The sequence below is a fragment of the Nicotiana sylvestris genome, chromosome 5 (genome assembly GCF_000393655.2).
Source record: "Nicotiana sylvestris chromosome 5, ASM39365v2, whole genome shotgun sequence".
Lineage (NCBI taxonomy): Eukaryota > Viridiplantae > Streptophyta > Magnoliopsida > Solanales > Solanaceae > Nicotiana > Nicotiana sylvestris.
Window position 1 is genome coordinate 52,878,118 of NC_091061.1, and position 19,622 is coordinate 52,897,739.

The 19,622-nt window shown below is 34.8% G+C and overlaps 1 protein-coding gene across 7 annotated transcripts; it reads left to right on the forward strand.

Moving 5' to 3' along the window:
• The first annotated feature begins 4,079 nt into the window (after nucleotides 1-4,079).
• On the forward strand, nucleotides 4,080-9,736 carry LOC104220111 (oxygen-evolving enhancer protein 2-2, chloroplastic). Of its 7 annotated transcripts, none has more exons than XR_709432.2 (7): nucleotides 4,080-4,669; nucleotides 5,360-5,592; nucleotides 6,673-6,723; nucleotides 6,827-7,091; nucleotides 7,670-7,703; nucleotides 8,326-8,453; nucleotides 9,618-9,736. XR_709432.2 is itself a non-coding variant. In XM_009770921.2 (6 exons), the coding sequence occupies exons 1-4, from the start codon at nucleotides 4,417-4,419 to the stop codon at nucleotides 7,085-7,087; spliced, it is 798 nt and encodes a 265-aa protein (XP_009769223.1). In that variant the 5' UTR covers nucleotides 4,080-4,416; the 3' UTR covers nucleotides 7,088-7,091; nucleotides 7,670-7,703; nucleotides 8,326-8,639. The 7 variants fall into 7 exon arrangements, 5 of the variants coding, with proteins under 5 accessions (XP_009769223.1, XP_009769224.1, XP_009769225.1 ...); XR_709433.2 differs by lacking the exon at nucleotides 9,618-9,736 and adding an exon at nucleotides 9,067-9,587; XM_009770921.2 differs by lacking the exon at nucleotides 9,618-9,736 and having other exon boundaries at nucleotides 8,326-8,639.
• The last annotated feature ends 9,886 nt before the right edge of the window (nucleotides 9,737-19,622 follow it).

Below are 19,622 nucleotides of genomic sequence, written 5' to 3' on the forward strand. Positions count from 1 at the left end.
ATCATCATCTTCATCATCATTTTCTTCTTCCTCTCATACACTTATATACATAGTGTATCATGAACATTTTCATTACTGTACTTATATATTTTAATATAATTTATACAACTATATACATAATGTATCTCTCTATACAAAAGTGTATAACATTGTATAAGCATCTCTGATGAACTTTTTATACGATTTTTACTTGCAATTCTTGTTCAAAACTAGTCCAAATCTCCATCAAATGACTTCAAACTTTGTATACACCCTCCTTAGACTATTTCTAATAAGTCTATATAACACCCCTCCAAATTTCTCATAAAATTATATTCAAAATGTAACAAGATTAACATTGAAGAAGATGAGATTTTAGGTTTCTCGCGTCTATTTTTGTATTTTTATAGCTGGGATAGGTATGTATAAACTTGAGAAAGAAGAAAAATGAAAACTCATGGATAGTTCAACCTTGAAGATCAGGAGAATAAAAATATTAAAATTTCTTTTTTCGAATCTGGGCTTATTAAAATTGGGCTACACATTTGCAAACTTATACTGGGCTAAATGTTAGCTTACAGAGTGATTTATTGTATAGTTTTTTTCTTGATTTTATTGTTCTAATCATTTTTTGTTTAATGTATTTGTTTAAGTTGGGAATAAATTTAGTTATATTACTACATTTACTTTAGGTTCAATTTCCGCTAGAAGTCTTTTAATCTTGGGAGAGACTTACATATCCTAGGGTAACTTTTGAAGAGTGCATGAAGGGCAGGTCTGGAGTGGCTCATGAGGTTACTTAATATCTTTTTTAGGATGGAAAGAATGCCCGATGAGTGAAGGTGGAGTACAATGCTTTCATTATACAATAACAAGGGTGATATTCAAAATTATAATAACTATAGGAGTATCAAGCTACTAAGCCACACTATGAAAGTGTGGGAGAGGGTGGTGGAGATGAGGATAAGGAGGGGTGTGTCTATCTCTGAGAACCAGTTCGAGATCATGTCGGAGCGTTCGGCGACATAAGCCATTCATCTTGTTAGGAGATTGGTGGACAATATAAGGAGAGGCAGCAAGACTTACATATGGTGTTCATCGATTTGGAAAAGGTATATGACAAAGTCCCAAGGAAGGTTCTGTGGAGATGCTTGGAGGCTAGAGTACATGTCGCATACACTAGAGCAATTAAGGACATATATGATTGAGCGAAGACCCGGGTGAGAGCAGTGGAGGAGAATCAGAGCACTTCCTAGTAGAGGTGGGATTGCATCAAGGATCAGAACTTAGCCCGTTTCTATTTGCTTTGCTGATGGATGAGTTGGCACGACACATTCAAGGGGAGTTATCTTGGTGCATATTATTTGCAGACGACATGACGAGACACGAGGCGGTGTTAGCGCTAGGCTGGAGGTCTGAAGGCAGATCCTAGAGTCTAAAGATTTTAAATTGAGCAGGACTAAAACAGAATACTAGGAGTGCAAGTTTGACTTGGGAGGCTGATATTGAAGTGAGGTTGGACACACAAGCCATACCGAAGAGAGAAAGTTTTAAGTATCTTGGGTCTATAAGCAATGAAATGGAGAGATAAAACATACATCGTATTAGAGCGGGATGGATGAAGTAGAGGCTTGCATTCGGCATTTTGTGCGACAAGAATGTACCACTAAGACTTAAAGGTAAGGTTTACAGAGTAGTCGATAGACCGACCATGTTGTATGAGGAGGAGTGTTGGCCAGTCAAAACCTCTCATGTTCAGAAGTTAAGAGTTGCAGAGATGATGATACTGAGATAGATGTGTGGTCATACTAGGAGGGATATGAGTAGGGATGAGGATATTCGAGATAAGGTGGGAGTGGCCTGCATAGTGGATGAGATGCGGGAAGCTAGGCTAAGATGGTTCGATCACGTGAGAAGGAGAAGTAGATGCCATGTGAAGAGGTGTGAGAGGTTGGCTATGGCGGGTTCAAGGAGAGGGCATGGTAGGCCGAAGAAATATTGGGAAGAGGTGATCAACAGTGTGAAGGTCGAAGATTAGGGTTGTAGTTTAGTTAGTAGTCGAGTATATTTTGTTCCCACACTTGTACTTTCTTCCTTAGCTATAGTACTAGTGTTACCCCTGTGTTCCTCATTTTTAGATTGGTATTTTTTACCTGAGATTCTCTTTGCTTCGTATTATTTTTCTTGATATTGTTAATATTTCGTTTGCCGTAGTTCTCTATCATAACTGCCGTGATTTTGTTGTATTAAGTCGAGGGTTTTTCGTAAACAACTTTTCTATTTTCACAAGGTAGGGGTAAGGACTGTATTCATACTATCCTCTCGAGATTCCACTTGTAAGAGTGTACTGAGTATGTTGTTATTGTTATTGAGAGACTTATATATCAATTGAAACTATAGAGAAACTGATGCTTTATTATATTGGAAAGACACAAACTTAAATGAAAAAATACAACAATCAGAATTCATGTAACCGAACCTTCAATTGATTTTAGATAATATGTGGAGTAACAACTTGTTTGGATGGTTGTTACCTGATGTATTGTATTATATTGTTACTTTAACTATGATGTTTATTTTGATTGTTACTTAAATTTTATTGTATTGTATCGTTAAATCTGTCGTTACATAAAGATAAAATGTGTCACTTTATGTAACGACTGATTTGGTGCGATTGCGTCGTTACCTTGTGTTTTTCTCATAATCTCGCCCTTAATTATTGTTAAATAATTTTATTTTATCATTTATCCTGCTTTTATACAGTAATTTTACCTCGTATTATGATTTTTCTTTATAATATTGCAAAATTATTCATCATATTGCTGGTGCGTGATATCATGAAACGATGACAAACGACACAATTTTGTCCAAACATTTTATTCATCAAACAATATAATACAATACAATATAATACGATGCGATACATTATAAAACGATATGTAACAATCATCCAAACAAGCTGTAAATTCAAAATAAACGGCACACCAAAGTATCTGATTGTATCTCTCGAAAAAAAAAAAGGTTTCTGATTGTAGTGTTGATTAACAATCTAGAGATGACTTACCTGTTGCTTTTGTCATTTGGGATAAGTGAAATTTCCGACTTCTTATAGCTCAATTCAATTATGTAGGCTGCCAATGTTTCTGATGATAGTCCAACTTTTGGAAGAAAATATAGTAACCCCCCCCCCCCCCCCAAACCAACAGACACACACGGACAAAATCAAAATTAAACGGAAACTGTAAAAGAAAATGAAAGTAATTTCTTGGCTTCACCTTCGTATCATTGTGTTTCATGTAATTGTGTAGATTTCAATCAGTTACATCGCATTTGGTAAATTCCGGATAATGGGGCAATCATCTATAGTTTTTTTGGTACACCAATGGGGGTTCTCTTTTTCATGATTCCATGGCGATTCAACTCTCTATTATGGCAAATTTAGACGAAGATATGATAGGAACTATAAATACGACAAAGAATGAAATTTGGGAGTGAAATCAGAAGTTAAATAAGGGACTTTAAAAGCCGCACTGTTGCACAATTATTTCTTTATTTATTAGAAGGGGTTGTTCAAAGAATCAAAGTTAAAACATCACAAAGATTTTGGACTTGTTTTCAACGTAAACTGGATTATTTGCTAATTTCTAATGCGCTTTCTTGAGAATAATTTGAAAATAGAAAAACATTTCAAGCTAAATATTGGGATCCAAAAAATGAATTCTCATCCCTTAAGAAGTTCATGATCAGGGGCGGATTTATAGGCAAAATTATGTGGTATGTGAACCCATTTTCTCTTCGCAAAATTAGATATTTTATGTACATATTTTTTTTTAAAATTGATATAATATTAACTGTTGACACCCATGTTTCAAAAAGGCTGAATGATGCACTTGATCGAAGGTCTGCCTGCTCATTATCCGCTCCAATGACAGGTAGATGTATATTCTTTATATTTGCTAGTCATATGAAAATAATTAGGCCCAAAAGATATAAATCATAATGCCATAACAGGAAGATCTAAAAACATTATAATTAGACCCAAAAGATATAAATCATAATGCCATAGCAGGAAGATCTTAAAACATTCTTAGTACTACAACGTTCTACTATATATGTTGGTAGGAAAATGTTACTGAAAACAGGCTTTACTCTAAAATAAAAAGTATATTGCACTAGAACAAATTAGAGCTGTAATCTGCATGTCCACTTGGCACCAACCACAGCCTCAAGAAGCTTATCCTCCAATCACAAATGTAATCTTCCCGATATCCACTTTTTTTCCACATACAAATCATCTCTACCAATTCTCCTTCACATATAACAAAATAAATCCAAAAACATTCCCACATCACCATTTTAGCAGAAAAAAATAACAAAGTAGGTTTCAAGCCCAAAGAAGAAAAAGAAAAAGGGCAATAGCAGCTTTGAGAGAGATCAATGGCTTCCACACAATGCTTCTTGCACCATCATGCATTGTCAACTCCAGCTAGAACTCCCTTAGTAAGGAGTATTGTTCCATCACTCAAGCCTAACCAATTATTGGTGTGCCGTGCCCAAAAACAGTCTGCTCCCCAAGAAGATAATGTCAACAGCGTCTCTGTCTCTCGTAGATTGGCTCTCACAGTCCTCATTGGTGCTGCTGCCGTTGGTTCCAAGGTTTCCCCTGCTGATGCTGCTTATGGAGAAGCTGGTATTTTCCCCATATATCTGTATTTAGCACTCTCAGTTTCAATAATTTAACTTTAAATTTTCATTTTATCCTTAATAAAAGCTTTGACTGTTAGACAAATGCTTACTTTTACGCTTTAAGTTGTTCAACTTTTTTTCCTTTTTAAATTTCGTGCCGAGTCTACGTTACATAAATTGAAATGGAAGGAGTATTTTATCTGAATATACATTAATAGTTTAAAGAACTTATACACTATCAATGCAATTTAATTAGGTATAACATGTTATTACTATATTTTTCAAGTTACCATATCAGTTTAAGTTATAATATAGTGACTGTAAAAATCTTTTATACAGTGCAATTTAATCGGCCATATGTAGCAGATCACTACTTTATTTTGGGTGTTACGTATTATATTTGATCTAGAGATTACATGTTGTTGCGAATCAAATTAACTTCAGAGCGGCCGAGAAATATAAATGTCAATGCACTAAATATAAACTTTTAATAGAATGCACGCTGGTAAAACTATCTCCAGAGGAACGTAATTTGGTACAAATCAGAGTTCAAATGTTCCTTGTAATTATTGGAAATGCTTCTTAAGTATTGACAAAGTTGAGCGCGGTGGTTATTTAGAAATTAGTTGCGGGTGATGCATAATTAAGATGATGAACTAGCTCAGTAAATGATGTTGTTGTGAATGTGATGCAGCAAATGTTTTTGGGAAGCCAAAGACAGACACGGATTTCCAGACATACAACGGAGATGGATTCAAGCTGCAAATTCCATCAAAATGGAACCCAAACAAGGAAGTAGAGTACCCTGGTCAGGTTCTTAGATTTGAAGACAACTTTGATGCCACCAGCAATGTCATTGTCGCTATCACCCCTACTGACAAGAAGTCTATCACTGACTTTGGTTCCCCTGAACAGTTCCTCTCTCAAGTATCTAATTCTCTCTCTTTCTTTCTTTCTTTCTTTCTTTCTTTCTTTCTTTCTTTCTTTCTTTCTTTCTGACTTTACAAAGATATTAGTATCGTATAGCTACGGAGTTTAAGAAAAAATGAAGATTTTTGAAATTTGTGGTCCTAAGCAAGTCAGAAAGGGGTTCAGAGTATTTGTGTGGTTATAACTTCTCATTAAGGGTAGAATTGTAAGTTTAAGCTAAATTATTTCCAAATTTAGAAAATGATCATTCTTTTTGGAACGGACCAAAAAGGAAATAGGTTCACATAAACTGGAACGGAAGGAGTATACGGTTCCATAACCGAAACCTTACAATTGCTTTTCCGTGAACGTTTACTTGCATCACATACACAAGTGCTCTTTTAACCACACAAAAAGATCGCATATAATATGGCTCTTCCACTTGAGTTATCTTGCCCCTGGCACATGCTTTTCCATAAAAAAATTGCAGCGAAAGGTAACAACTACTATGGAAAGCAGAGAGTTTTAAGTAACTTTTCAAGTAGGAACTTTTCTAGTAAAAATAATCTCTTTTAATTCTGACTCTGAGTCAAAATATTCTACTACAAAATAGGGAGGGTATCAAAAGGCAAAAAAAGAAAAAAAAATTATTCTTCGTTGTTCTTGAAGATTGCTTTAGCAAGGCCACCCGCTACCTAGTTGCGCTCCCTATATATATGCTTCATAGTAGGTTCACCAAGTCTAGTAATGAAGAATCTCATAAGCAGCGGCGGACCTATGTTGTAAAGAGAGGAGTCACTGGTACCGGAAAAGTTCAGCAAATTTTTTGTATATATTGTATATGTCTTCAGAAAATATTGATATATTAGTAGTGGCAACCTATGTACGAAGCAGATTTTGGTTAAACGCAAAAAGTATACCTCCCCGACCTTCAAATCCTAAGTCGGCCTCTGCAGTCATAAGAACAGTATGGTTATGCATTGTTTAGAGACTCATCATTCCCTTTGTTAAGTATGCATTTTTCTCTTTGATTGACTTGAATGCAAGAATTCACTTTGCTCACAACCAATTGAGCGTTGATTTGGCTTTTCTGTGCAGGTGGACTATCTGCTAGGAAGACAAGCTTACTCTGGCAAAACTGATTCAGAGGTGAGACTAAAGTTCTTTCCATATATAATAATGTGCTAGAATTATCGGATATGTAGGCTAAATTAAGCATCACCTGAAGTTGTATATTGTGATACAAATGCAGGGTGGATTTGAATCAGATGCAGTGGCAATTGCAAACGTATTGGAGACATCTAGTGCAGAAGTGGGAGGGAAACCGTATTACTACTTGTCTGTATTGACAAGAACTGCTGATGGAAATGAAGGTGGGAAGCACCAGTTGATCACAGCCACAGTAAATGATGGCAAACTTTATATTTGCAAAGCACAAGCTGGTGACAAGAGATGGTTCAAGGGAGCTAAAAAGTTTGTGGAGAATACTGCCACTTCTTTCAGTCTTGCTTAAGAATGTAAGCATAGGGTGCTGAATATGAGTTGTGCTTTTTATGCACTCTGCAAAATTTTCAGAGATGTTAATATTGTTGGAGGAAGCTAATGTACTAATTTCATGTTTCCTTGTCGATCACACTTGCTGAACTTTTACTACCATCTCCTACTTTCCCAAAATTTTATAGAATTTTTACCTAACTATGCTAAATTATAAACTTATTTACTCAATCATACAAATCTATATATATATATATATAAAGCTGTGCAATCAAAGAGCTTATGTGGCAGGCCTCACAAGCCAGAAAATCTATTTTCCAATTTTCTCAGATTTTAGCCATTTTCGATCTTTCTCTTCCTTCAAAATCTACCACGTCTCTTAAATTCTGAAACGGTCCAATAATTCATTTGTAACTGTTCACTCATTCTCTTCAACTTCTCGCATCTCTTTGTATTCTAACCAACTCGCACCTCTACATGTACTGATGAATTTCGACGGATTCTATTGTTCTTTCTATTCTATTCTATTCTTTTTTCTTCCTTCTTTCTCTAGCTCTTTCTCTCTTCCTGATTTTGAAATTTCGTTGTCCTATTCTTGCAGATATTTACTAATGTAAATTTGCTACCAAGTCAAGGTAATTATGCATTACAGTGATTTTAGTTGTTACTTAAAATTTTATCATAACAACTTCAATGAAAATTTATGATTGTGTAAATTTCTACTGATGATTTTTGCTTTTTACGGAAGTTGGTAAGATTCTTTAGGATATAGTATCCTTTTCAGAACTCAAAAAATTCTTTTATATATGTACATTACTATGACTCTATATAAGTAAGGAAGTAATAGCAATTTGGATCTCAATGTGATCTTTCCCTCTAGCTACTTCTACCTATTAACGATTTATTCTTTCCATGTTATTACTGCTTATTGACAATGTTATCCCTTTCTTAAGAAAAGAGGTTTATGATTTGTTTATTGCCATGCTATTTTTTATTTATGCCATGTTAGTTGGAACTTCTCTCTTCATTTTCGTTGCATTGTATTTACCAGGAAATTGAATCTCATTTCTAATTTTATGCTCTGATGGAGTACGCGAGAAAAGAGATTTGGTGTTTATCTTTACTTTTATTTAATTGCATTTTTTTCTCCTTTGTCCAAAAGGCCTTCACATTTTTTTTCTTTTCAAAAACAATATTGAATAGAAATACTGTGCAAGTTAATTTTTCAAATTCTAAGGTTTTTGTGCATTCTTACAGGTCTTGATAACACTAAATGAAAATTTTAGGTACATGAGTTCCTGCTAGGATTTTAGAGTAAGCACGTGGAGTCGGAGCATGAGATTTTCAATTAAGCTTTTACATAAGGTGACTGGGCATATTCTAAGGTCTGTTTCCTTTTGTTGCTTAGCTTTATCAGATAAACTTTGTTGTTGTTATCAAATATAATTTGCTGCTAGGATAAGATGTCAAGGTTTTTTCATATACTGGTATATATAAAAGAGAGAATGAAAAAGCTGAGGTGGCACAGTTCATATGAGCATTGCCATTTATCCTTTTTCCTATTTTTTCCAGCATTTTCCCTATTTTTTTTCCATTTATTGGTTTTATTATGATTGAATTAACAACATTCATTTAAGATTGCTATTTATGTTTCTGAAAAGTCATGCTTTCGAAATTCGAAAGAGTGAAACTGTTGCACTACTAAATTAAAAAAAACGGTTGCAATTTCAAAAGACACCAACCTAGGTATCGGTAAGGTTACTACACATTATTTCACTATTTATTACACATTAATGCAGAATTTTCTTACAACTCTTGAGGTTATTTAATTTGATGTTTATGGAAGACAAGAATTATGCTTTTCATATCCCACACTCCTAAAATTTCCTTTGCCTTTCCTTACTTGTAAATCCATTTTTACGTAATGCAAATAATATACCTCTGAAAAGATTCAATTCTTCCAAGGCTATTATTCTTGCCATAAATTTATCTCTCTAGGTAAACTGGATGGCTTGATCAGAGGGTTATCTCCATTCCAGCATTCTATTGTAGTTTTCTTAGTGAAAGAAGAATATATGGCTATATAAGGGAAGTGATGATAAAGTTGTGGAAAATGAAAAATGATCCAACCTTCTAAAGAATTTCATGCTATTTTTAATCATTAAAGTAAGCACTGTATTTGAAAGTGGTTCTGAAGTGGCTAGCTAGCCCAAGAATAGTTGGGGCACTCTACATGGGTGTGTTTCGGTACTCCAAAATGATCATTATGTGTTGCCATTTCATCACATGGTACATTGGTATATTTAACTCTATTTTTGGTATCTTTAATAATTTGAAGGGGGGAAAATATGATTACTTTGATCTTAGTTAAAATAGGTGTTACTAACTTCTAATATTGGTGTCATCAATATATCTCATCGGCTTGACCGTAAAACAAGAAATTCCAGATGAACTCACAAATCTAGGTATCCTAATCATTTGTGTTTTCTCTTTATCTTCGAAAACATCGAATTTGTTAATTATGCTCCGTTGTTTTTGTCCCTTTTCAGGTTTAATCAGTTTTTTTTTGTATATAATCATCATTCCATGTCACAATCTCTGTAAGCAAGGCAAATAACTCTTTCCATGTGGATTCTCAAGAAACTAAACCAAAAATAGATTTCCATTCTCTTTTTTCCTACAATGAAGTTCAATCATGAGTATTTCATGGATTCGTTTTCAGTGATTTACCCTATGAGATAGCACGGTTAATTCGTGATTTTAGATGAAAAAGCCATAACAATAGAATATAAAGGGGAACAGAAGGATACGGGTAGTTACTTTTGCAATCATAGAGACAAAGTTATTGATTTGGGTTGCTGGAATTGGAACAAGGGAAGAAAATAGTATAGAGATATATAAAGAAATTATTAGAAACTCAGAAATTTAGTCCTACCAATAACATGATACATTTAATTGATTTTTTTTCTTTTTCTATTTCTTTTGTTTTGGTTTCCTTTCCTTTTTAGTTTATTCTTTTATTTTTATTTGAGAGAACTTAAAGAGTTTATTACCTTGCTTCCGAACAAAATTCTAAAATAAAAACCCTTACAAGAAGAAGAAGAATAAGAACCGGATGTATCTTATGATTATCTCCCCAAATTTTTACTATTCTTTTCTCTTTTTTATTATTTTTTTGTTTTTATTCTTCATGTTTACATATACTGATTTAAATGGGCCGGGCTATTTCAACTTTCATATTTAACTTGGATTACAATTTGACGTGTTATTTCTGACAAAGAATTTTAAGTAAATATTTAAAAGAATCCAAAAAGATGATAGTTTCCTTAAATAGTTTTTGCTCGGTAAAGATTGAGTTTTTTATTAAAAATTATACTGTATATATTAATATTTATCATATTTATCGCGCGAAGCGCGGATAATTACACTAGTTAATAATAATTGAGTGCCCCTTAATAATAGGGCATTTAATTGGTAATAACCGGTACATACACCTAGTCGCCTACCGTTACTCATCCTATCCACGTCGGTCATCCACGTACGCCTAATCGGTTGTTTAAGCAACTCAATCAATTGTTTAAAGCAACTCAATCAATTGTTTAAACAATTATTGAAGTTGTTTAAACAACTCAATCACTTATTTAGTTCAATTACTTTTTGACCTCATCCGTACGTGTTTTCTGCGTATTTTTTTTCTGAAACAGAAGATATTATTATTGATGCGTGCTGGTTACAGATATTAAAAGGTAATAAACAGTTGGAAGGAGTCTCGTCCTCAAGAATATATAATATTGTATCCAATTAGTTTTGATAATTAGCAAAACATAGTAAGAGTTAAATTATAAAAGCTCTAGATAGGCGGATCTAGGAACTATAATTAGCGAGCGCGGTACTGGTATGTTTTATGATACATACATGTAAAACATATATACGTATATATCTTGCTACCTAATCAAGGCATAGTTAAGTTGATTTCAATACCAAAAAATTCTCAATTTATTTGAAAGACATGTTTATGATATAAGATGGCAAAAGGCCTTGACAAAAAGCATGAGGAACCTAATGAATGTGTGACATTTTTTCACACCGACATTTGTGAGTCAGATAATTAACAATACTTATGTGAGTTTTAAGCATAAAACAGAAAAGGGAATATTAAAGTCCACATTTTTCCTTAATTAAAATGCTTAACTAGAAACAAAAAATAAAAAACTGAAAGGAATTACAAAGGGGTTTATTTATTTTGTAAGTCGTATAATCAACACTACTTATGTGAGACTATTTATTACTCTCTCCGTTTCAAAAAGATTATCTTAGTTTGACTTGATATAAACTTTAAAAAAAAAAGAATTTTTTTTGAGATACGTCATCTTAAATGAGCCATAATCATTTGTGTTAAGGGTGCACATGAGCCGGATTGGTTTGATTTAGAAAAACCAAACCAAACCAACTATATCGGTTTGGATTGATTCGGTTTTGTCGATTTTATCGGTTTTTTGAAATTTTTTGTTACATGAATATTATTTCAATCTTACTTTGTTAAAGTTATAGATAAAGTTTTGATAAGTGAATATATATTTAGTAAAAATTGAAAAACTGACAAACTTAATTTATTCATATGGGAGAATCTTTTTTAGTACACATGATAGTTATTTTCTTAATCATCTAACAATAATTTTTCATTGATGTGTGCTTTCAAGGTTAATCGAATTTAATAATTAAACATAAAAATCAATATGAAACCTAAATAATAATATGTTCTATTTAATTTTTAAATTACCGATAATATATCATTTCAAATTCGAAAAAGATATAAGAGTTTAATAGATCTTGACATATGAATATAGAAGAACAAAGAAATTGACGCATTTCAATAAGACTTGATAAGATAGTAATGATATAAACTATTTGTTAGATGGTTAATATAATTGTAAATAAGTGTAGTCCTACGTGGAATACGATTAGTGTATGTATTGTGTATTGTTCTAAATAGGGGTTCTTGTATTATAGTTAAACACATCAATAATAATATATTCTTTTTCGTGCTTTCTCACATGGTATCAGAGTGATAAAGGGTGAAAAGTACAAGTTTTGAGTGTGTTTTATATTAATTCTTGTGTAAGTTGCGAGAGTTCGCACTATTTTTGAAGTAAAAAATGCACATTACGTGTTTCTTATGTGTAGAAATGAACTTTCATGGAAAATGATCAAATAGAGAAAAATTGACGAGAGAAAAGCTGAAGACAGTAATCTGGGTCACCAGACCGAGACTGGAGCAGAAAAAATCAGCTTCTCCAATTCGAGTCAGGAGAAGCCAAACTCACCCCAGCTGAACTTTAAATCATATAAATATGATAGTTAATCACTTTTTGAAGGGAGAGAACATTAGGGATGTCACGACCCGGAATCCCAACTTCGGGGTCATGATGGCGCCTAACATCTACTTGATAGGCAAGCTGACGTGAAACAAATTTTTTTACTGATTTTAACCATTTATAACAAGATATTAACAATGAAAACGATATAAGTCTGAAGTATAGTAAAATAATACTGAACAACGAAGTCTAAACATAATCCAGAAACTGACGTCACGAGTACATGAACATCTAGAGTGCTACAAACATGGTTTGAAATAATTACATTGTTTTGGAAATCAATAAAATAGTAAAGGAAGGGAGGAAGGGGACTCTAGGGCTGCGGACGACGTGCAACTGCACCTCAAGTCTCCATCAGCGACTGAATCAGAGCAAAAGCTACTGAACGCCGCAAGGACCAACTCCGGTATCTGCACAAGAAGTGCAGAGTGTAGTATGAGTACAATCGACCCCATATACTTTGTAATTGTCGAGCCTAACCTCGACGAGATAATGACAAGGCTAAAGTGGGCCACTTACATTAACCTGTACGTGGTAATAATAATAATAACAGGAAAGGAAAAGTAGGAAATATAAGTAAAGCAATTAGTTAGTGAAAATGAACTCGAACCTCACTATTAAAAAGTCCAGAATAACAAGTCTCGTAGTCTCATATAAAAATGCTGAAACCAACACAACAAAATCAATAAGTACAATACACGCAGTCCGTTGTGATGTGCAACTCGATCCCACCATACCATCCTTTATCAATATCAAGTACCATGTATACATTCCATTGCGGCGTACACCTGATCCCACTATATCATTATTTATCAACATCAAGTACTACATATACAATCTGTTGCGGCGCAAAATTCGATCCCACCATATCATCATTTATCAACATCAAGTATCCGCCCTTATTTCACCATTTCAATTCACTATCTCTCAATTTCCATCGCGGCGTGCAACCCGATCCCCAAATAATTGCAATTAACAAAATAATTCAATAACTCAATTGACAAGAATTTCTACATCAAAGAGTAAAAGTATAAGACAATAAAGGACTACATAATAATCAAAGAATCTTTAAAAATCGAAGTTTCTACTTTACAAGTTCATCGATGTCTAACACACTCAACGACTCACGCAAATGAAACTACTTCTTAGAATGCAACAATATTACCAAAAATAATAAGATAAGTAAAGCATGTAACAATTAAGGTGTGAAAGTAAAACAGTTAAGGCAAATAGCAAGTAAGCACGAAGTCATGGAAGGGACGAACATTTTAATACAAGAATAATTAAATGACATAATAATTACGGAATAAAAGTCAAATAAAGCATGTAACAATTAAGGCGTAGAATAGGATAATTCATAAAATAACGAGAAAACATGAAAACAAATATCTTGACGGTGTATATACACTCGTCACATCGCATATACGCCGTTTCCTTACATAATCCATACAACACATAGTTCAAAAATTCCTAATTTCCTTAAGTCAAGGTTAGATCCAATAGTTACCTCACTCCGCAATGAAATCAAAACTTAACAAGGGCCTTTGCTTTAGAATTAGCCTCCAAACAAATCAAATCTAACCAAATATAGTTCAAAAAATTCAAAATAAAATTTAGAAACTACTCATGAGTGAAAAAGCTTCAATCTTTAATAATATTGAAAAAAGTCAACAAAAATTAACCCGGGGCTCGACCGGCCAAAACCTAGGTCCGATGGTAGATTCCAACTACCCATGACTCCACGAGTTCATATATGTGATTAATTTCAAAATCTGAGTCCATATCGACTCTCAAAACTCAAATTTCTATTTTTCAAAAACTTGACAAGGTTTCACAAGTTTTTCACTTTGATTCATATGATTTTGATGTTAAAATCTAACATATATTGATGAAATATGATTACAAATGGATTAGAATCACTTATAAGTTTGTAAGTGAAAATCTCCTCTCCAAATCGCCTCCTACCGAGTCTAGGGTTCAAAAATGAGAGAATGTTTTTAAAAATCCCGTCTCCCAGCCCTTTGTACCCGTTGCAGATGTTGCATTTGCGACATGCAAACCCTCGCAACGGCGGACCAGGGCTTGCATTTGCGAAACCTGACAGCTTAAGTCATCATCGCATTTGCGAGAAAAGACATCGCAATTGCAAAGCTGGGAACTTCGCAAAAGTGAACAACTGTTCGCAAATGCGAACTTAGTTCAAATTCTGCTAGCTTCACAAATACGAAGGGGAAGTCTTTATTACGACATCTGAACCCCTACTGTCACCTTCGCAATTTAGAGGCTGGTGCTCGCAATTGTGATAACTGAGCACCGGCAACACCAACAACATATTTTCAGGTCAAAATCATTCCAATACATGTACGGAACTCATCTGAGCCCTCAGGTCTCCAACCCAAACATCCACACATGTTTAATAATATCATACGAACTCGCTCGCACAATCAAAACACCAAATAACACCTAGAACTATGAATCAGATATAAAAACGTATGAACTTTTCCATGAAACTTAAGAACTTTAAAATTTACAACCGAGCGTCCGAACCATGTCAAATCAACTCCATTTTGAATCAAATTTTGCAGACAAGTTAATAATAGCAAATTGAACCTATACTATGTCCCGGAACCAAAATCCGAAGCCGATAGCTATAAAGTCAACCTACGGTTAAACTTCGGAATTCTTTAAACCTTCAAGTTACTAGTTTTTTACAAATTAAGTTAAATCAAGTTAGGCACTTCTGAATTTAATTCCGGGCTTACACCTAAGTCCTAAATGACGACACGGACCCACTGGAACCGTTAAAATACTGATCCGGGTAAGTTTACATAAAATATTGACCATAATCAACTCAAATCATTTTTAATTCGCACTTTCTTCAATTTTTTCACATAAAGACTTTCCGGAGCAAGACACGGACTGCACTTGCAAATCGAGGAATACTAAACGGAGCTAATCGAGGTGTCAGAACACCGAAATAAAGGCTAAAACTCAGAATGAACTATTAGGTCATCACATTCTCCACCTCTAAAACAAACGTTTGTCCTCGATCGGACAAAAAAAGGTACCTGGACTGGTGAAAAGGTGTGGGTATCTACTCCGCATGTTGGACTCGGACTCCCACGTGACTGCCTCGATCGGATGACCTCTTCACTGTGCTCTAATAGAAGAATAACTCTTAGACCTCAACTTTCGAATCTACCATGCTACAATACACGGGCTCCTCCTCGTAAGTCAAATTCTTGTCCAATTGGATTGAGCTGAAATCAAATACGTGAGACGGATCTCCGTGATACTTTCGGAGCATGGACACACGGAACACCGGATGGACCGCTGATAAACTAGGTGGCAATGCAAGCTTTTAGGCCACCTCACCCTCTCCCTCAAGAATCTCAAAGGGTCTGATACACCTGGGGCTCAACTTTCCCTTCTTCCCGAACATCACCACACCCTCCATGGGTGAAACCTGAAGCACAACCCTCTCCCCAACCATGAATGCAACATCACGAACTCTATAATTGGCATAACTCTTCTGCCTAGACTGAGCTGTGCGAAGTCGATCCTGAAGCATCTTGACCTTTTCCAAGGCATCCTGAACCAAATCGGTACCCAACAATCGAGCCTCTCCCGGCTCAAGCCAACCAACTGGCGAATGGCACTACCTCCCATATAATGCCTCATAGAGGGCCATCTGAATACTCGATTGGTAGCTATTGTTGTAGGAAAACACTGTAAGTGGCAAGAACTGATCCCAAGAACCCCTAAAATCCATGACATAAGCGCGAAGCATATCCTCCAATATCTGAATGGTGCGCCCGGACTGTCCATCCATTTGGGGGTGAAATATTGTGCTCAACTCAACCCGTGTACCTAACTCACGCTGTACGACCCTCCAAATGTACTATATGAATTGTGTACCCCGATCAAAAAGATGAACACTGGCACACCGTGAAGATGAACAATCTTGCGAATATAGATCTCAGCCAACTGCTCTGAAGAATAGGTAACTGTTACTGGAATGAAGCCAGCTTGGTCAACCTGTCCATAATGACCCAAACTGCGTCAAATTTCTTCTGAGTCCGTGGGAGTCCAACAACTAAATCCATTGTAATATACTCTCATTTCCACTCAGGAATCTCTAGCCTCTAATGCAAACACCAACCCTCTGATGGTTGTACTTTATCTGCTGACAATTCAAACACCGAGCCACATGTGCAACTATATCTTTCTTCATTCTCCTGCACCAATAATGTTGCCTTAAATCCTGATACATCTTGGCGGCACCTGGATGGATGGAATACTGTTGTTGATACCCAATTTTTCCCTATATATTTTTTAATATGCAAGATACTTTCAAAACAGCATGTGTATGCATGTATAAGTGTGTCCAAATGTTTTATTATTTTTCTTTATTTTTTTAAAGATTTTTTAACCAATTTATTCCCCTATTTTATTCATAAAAACCCAATAATAATTCCCAAAATTATCATTTTTGGTGATTCATTTATTGGATTCTCATATTTGTACTAAAATATAGCTAAGATATTTTTATAAATTTATTTAGTATTTTTTTAGCTAAATTGCATATAATTGCAATATTAGCCCCTTTTAAGATCTAATTGTGTTTACATTTATAAAAAAAATTAAGTACAGTATTTTTAAATTGATAATTATGTGTTATAAATCATTTTAGTACCTTTAATTTTTTTCCAGAAATCAATTTGCTATTTTTTATAATTTTAAAAGGGGAAATTATCTATTTAAATAATAGCCCAAATTCATTTCAATCATAGCCTAAATCCTACCCCAATTTTAACCCAATTCTTGACCCAATTGAACCCATAGGACCAGGACCAAACCCAGTTTCATAAACCGCCCCACTTACCCATTTTAATAAAAGGGGAAATTATCTATTTAAATAATAGCCCAAATTCATTTCAATCATAGCCTAAATCCTATCCCAATTTTAACCCAATTCTTGACCCAATTGAACCCATAGGACCAGGACCAAACCCAGTTTCATAAACCATCCCACTTACCCATTTTAATCTAGGTCATTGATCACTCAGATCAACGGCCAATAGTCGCCCTTGCTTTAATTAATTCCAAACGACCCCAAACCCTATCATTTCTCACTTACCGCCGCCTTAGAATCCCCTTCCTCTCAAACACTCTCTGCAACACCACTCAAACCCTAGCCGCCGCCACCCTAATATGCCCTAATCCATGGCCTTCCGAGGTCATCGGAGACTTGTACCAGCCTTCCCTAGCTCCTATGTGTTTGTCCTTATGGTTTCAAGGCCAGACTATGAAGAGCTCTGGTCCAGTCTTCGTTCGATTTTAGTTTATGGCCCTTCTTCAGTCATCTTTGACCTTTCTCCGGCCGACAAAGGTCATTCGAGTTAGACCTTTAACTTTCCTGGTTAGATCGGTAACTTTCGAAGCCTTTCTCATCTTTTTTGGGTTTTCTGAAACCCTAATCTCTAATGTCTTTCGATTTCTTTCAGATCTACTTTAGATCTATGCTTGCTCTGAACTTTTAAGCATCTTCTTGAAGTTTCTTCAATTTTGCTTTCAAAAACGACTCTTTGTCTTTTTCCGATTAAGGTTTTTCCTGTTAAGTTATTTCAAAATCTCTTCTCTGACTTTTAATATGTTTAAGATGTGTGTTTGTTTGTTTAAAATCTTGCTTGACTCGTCTGTTTACCATCTTTCGAACTCGTTGTTGTTGAAAACCCTAAATTCTCGTGGGTCTCAGTCAAGTTCTAAAAGCTGTTTGTTAGATAAGTGTTTGTTTGGTTAAGTTGTGTTTGATCTATTTTAGGGTTCGACTATTGTTGAAAACCCTATGGCTTTGGGTCTGAAACTGTTCATTTAAATTCCTAACTCGATTTGAAGTTCCTCGTTTCAGAATCCCTTTTCCTTTATGTGATTCCTCTGACTCTGGGTTTCTACTATCTTTAAAACTTAACTATGCTTGAAACCCTATCTTTTCAAAAGGTTTCTCATTTGTTACTGTGAGACTTTTGCATGCTTCTGATACTCTATTTTTCTTAACTATTGATTCAATGTGACTTGACCTACTTGATTAATATGCTTCGAATGTTTGCTTTACTACTAGCTTATTTCTGCCACTATTGCATGTTTGTGATTATCTCTTTTGTTTGGCCTCGCATGTCTGATGACCATGTTCACTTTATTTATTGCTGAAATTTCTTCCTTGATTAATCTTCACCTTGTGACTGATTTCTAAAGTTTCCCTTTTATGAACACTGATTTCACTCGCCTGTTCAAAATTGATTGATTCTTTTCCCTTTATTCTAATATTTACCTTGCTGAATCTATTTCCAAAATAAGTATATTCTGTACTTAGACTTGATTACTTACTGAATGCTTGTACTACTTCTTTTATGGAAATAATCAGTCTGTATCTAAACTAATCTCTTTCCTTATTTGAATCTGTTAAAAAATGATTCCTTAATTAAAATGTAATTGATTCTGACCTTTGATTGTTTCCATGTTTGTATCTTATTACTTTTCCTTCACTCGATTTCAAAAAAACTATAAATACCCTGCACCCCTATTCTTTCAAAGACACGAACCAATTGAGTTCAAAAATACACACTTCACTCAAACCCTCTCTCTTTTCTCTGTTACTACTTGTGTTGCTACCTTGTCTAGCCGGCTAAAATCCAAGGCTAGGCTGTGGGAAACTTGCCTGCTTTTTCTTTCTGCATTTGCTTTCTTTACTTGTATGTCCTAATTACTCTTCCAACATCAACAACAACATATTTCTTTACTAATTCCTTCACTCTTACCTGTTTCCTGCTTATGTTTAATCGAGTTTCGTTATCAAGCATGCTATGATCTGCCCTTTCCTTTTTCAGAATTAATATTTTCTCATGTATGAACCCCAATACCCCATACCCCGTATGTGTTTGTATATTGGTTTGAGGGACATGTCAGCATCATACATTGTTGTGCATGACCTAAACCTGACCCTCCCTGGGTCATATGTTCCACATCCCCTATGTGTTTGGTATCTTTGGTTGGTTTGGGGCATGACAATATTGAACATTGCTTTGCATGACCCGAACATGATTCCTTGGGATTATAACCTCCATATCCCCTCTACATGTTGTATGTTCTGGTTGGTTTATATGCATGACAGCACCATCT

Coding starts and splice junctions, on each gene's coding strand:
- LOC104220111 (XM_009770921.2), top strand. CDS start 4,417: ATGGCTTCCACACAATGCTTCTTGCACCATCATGCATTGTCAACTCCA. Junction 5,593..6,672: donor CTGAACAGTTCCTCTCTCAA/GTATCTAATTCT, acceptor TTTTCTGTGCAG/GTGGACTATCTGCTAGGAAG. Junction 6,724..6,826: donor CTGGCAAAACTGATTCAGAG/GTGAGACTAAAG, acceptor ATACAAATGCAG/GGTGGATTTGAATCAGATGC.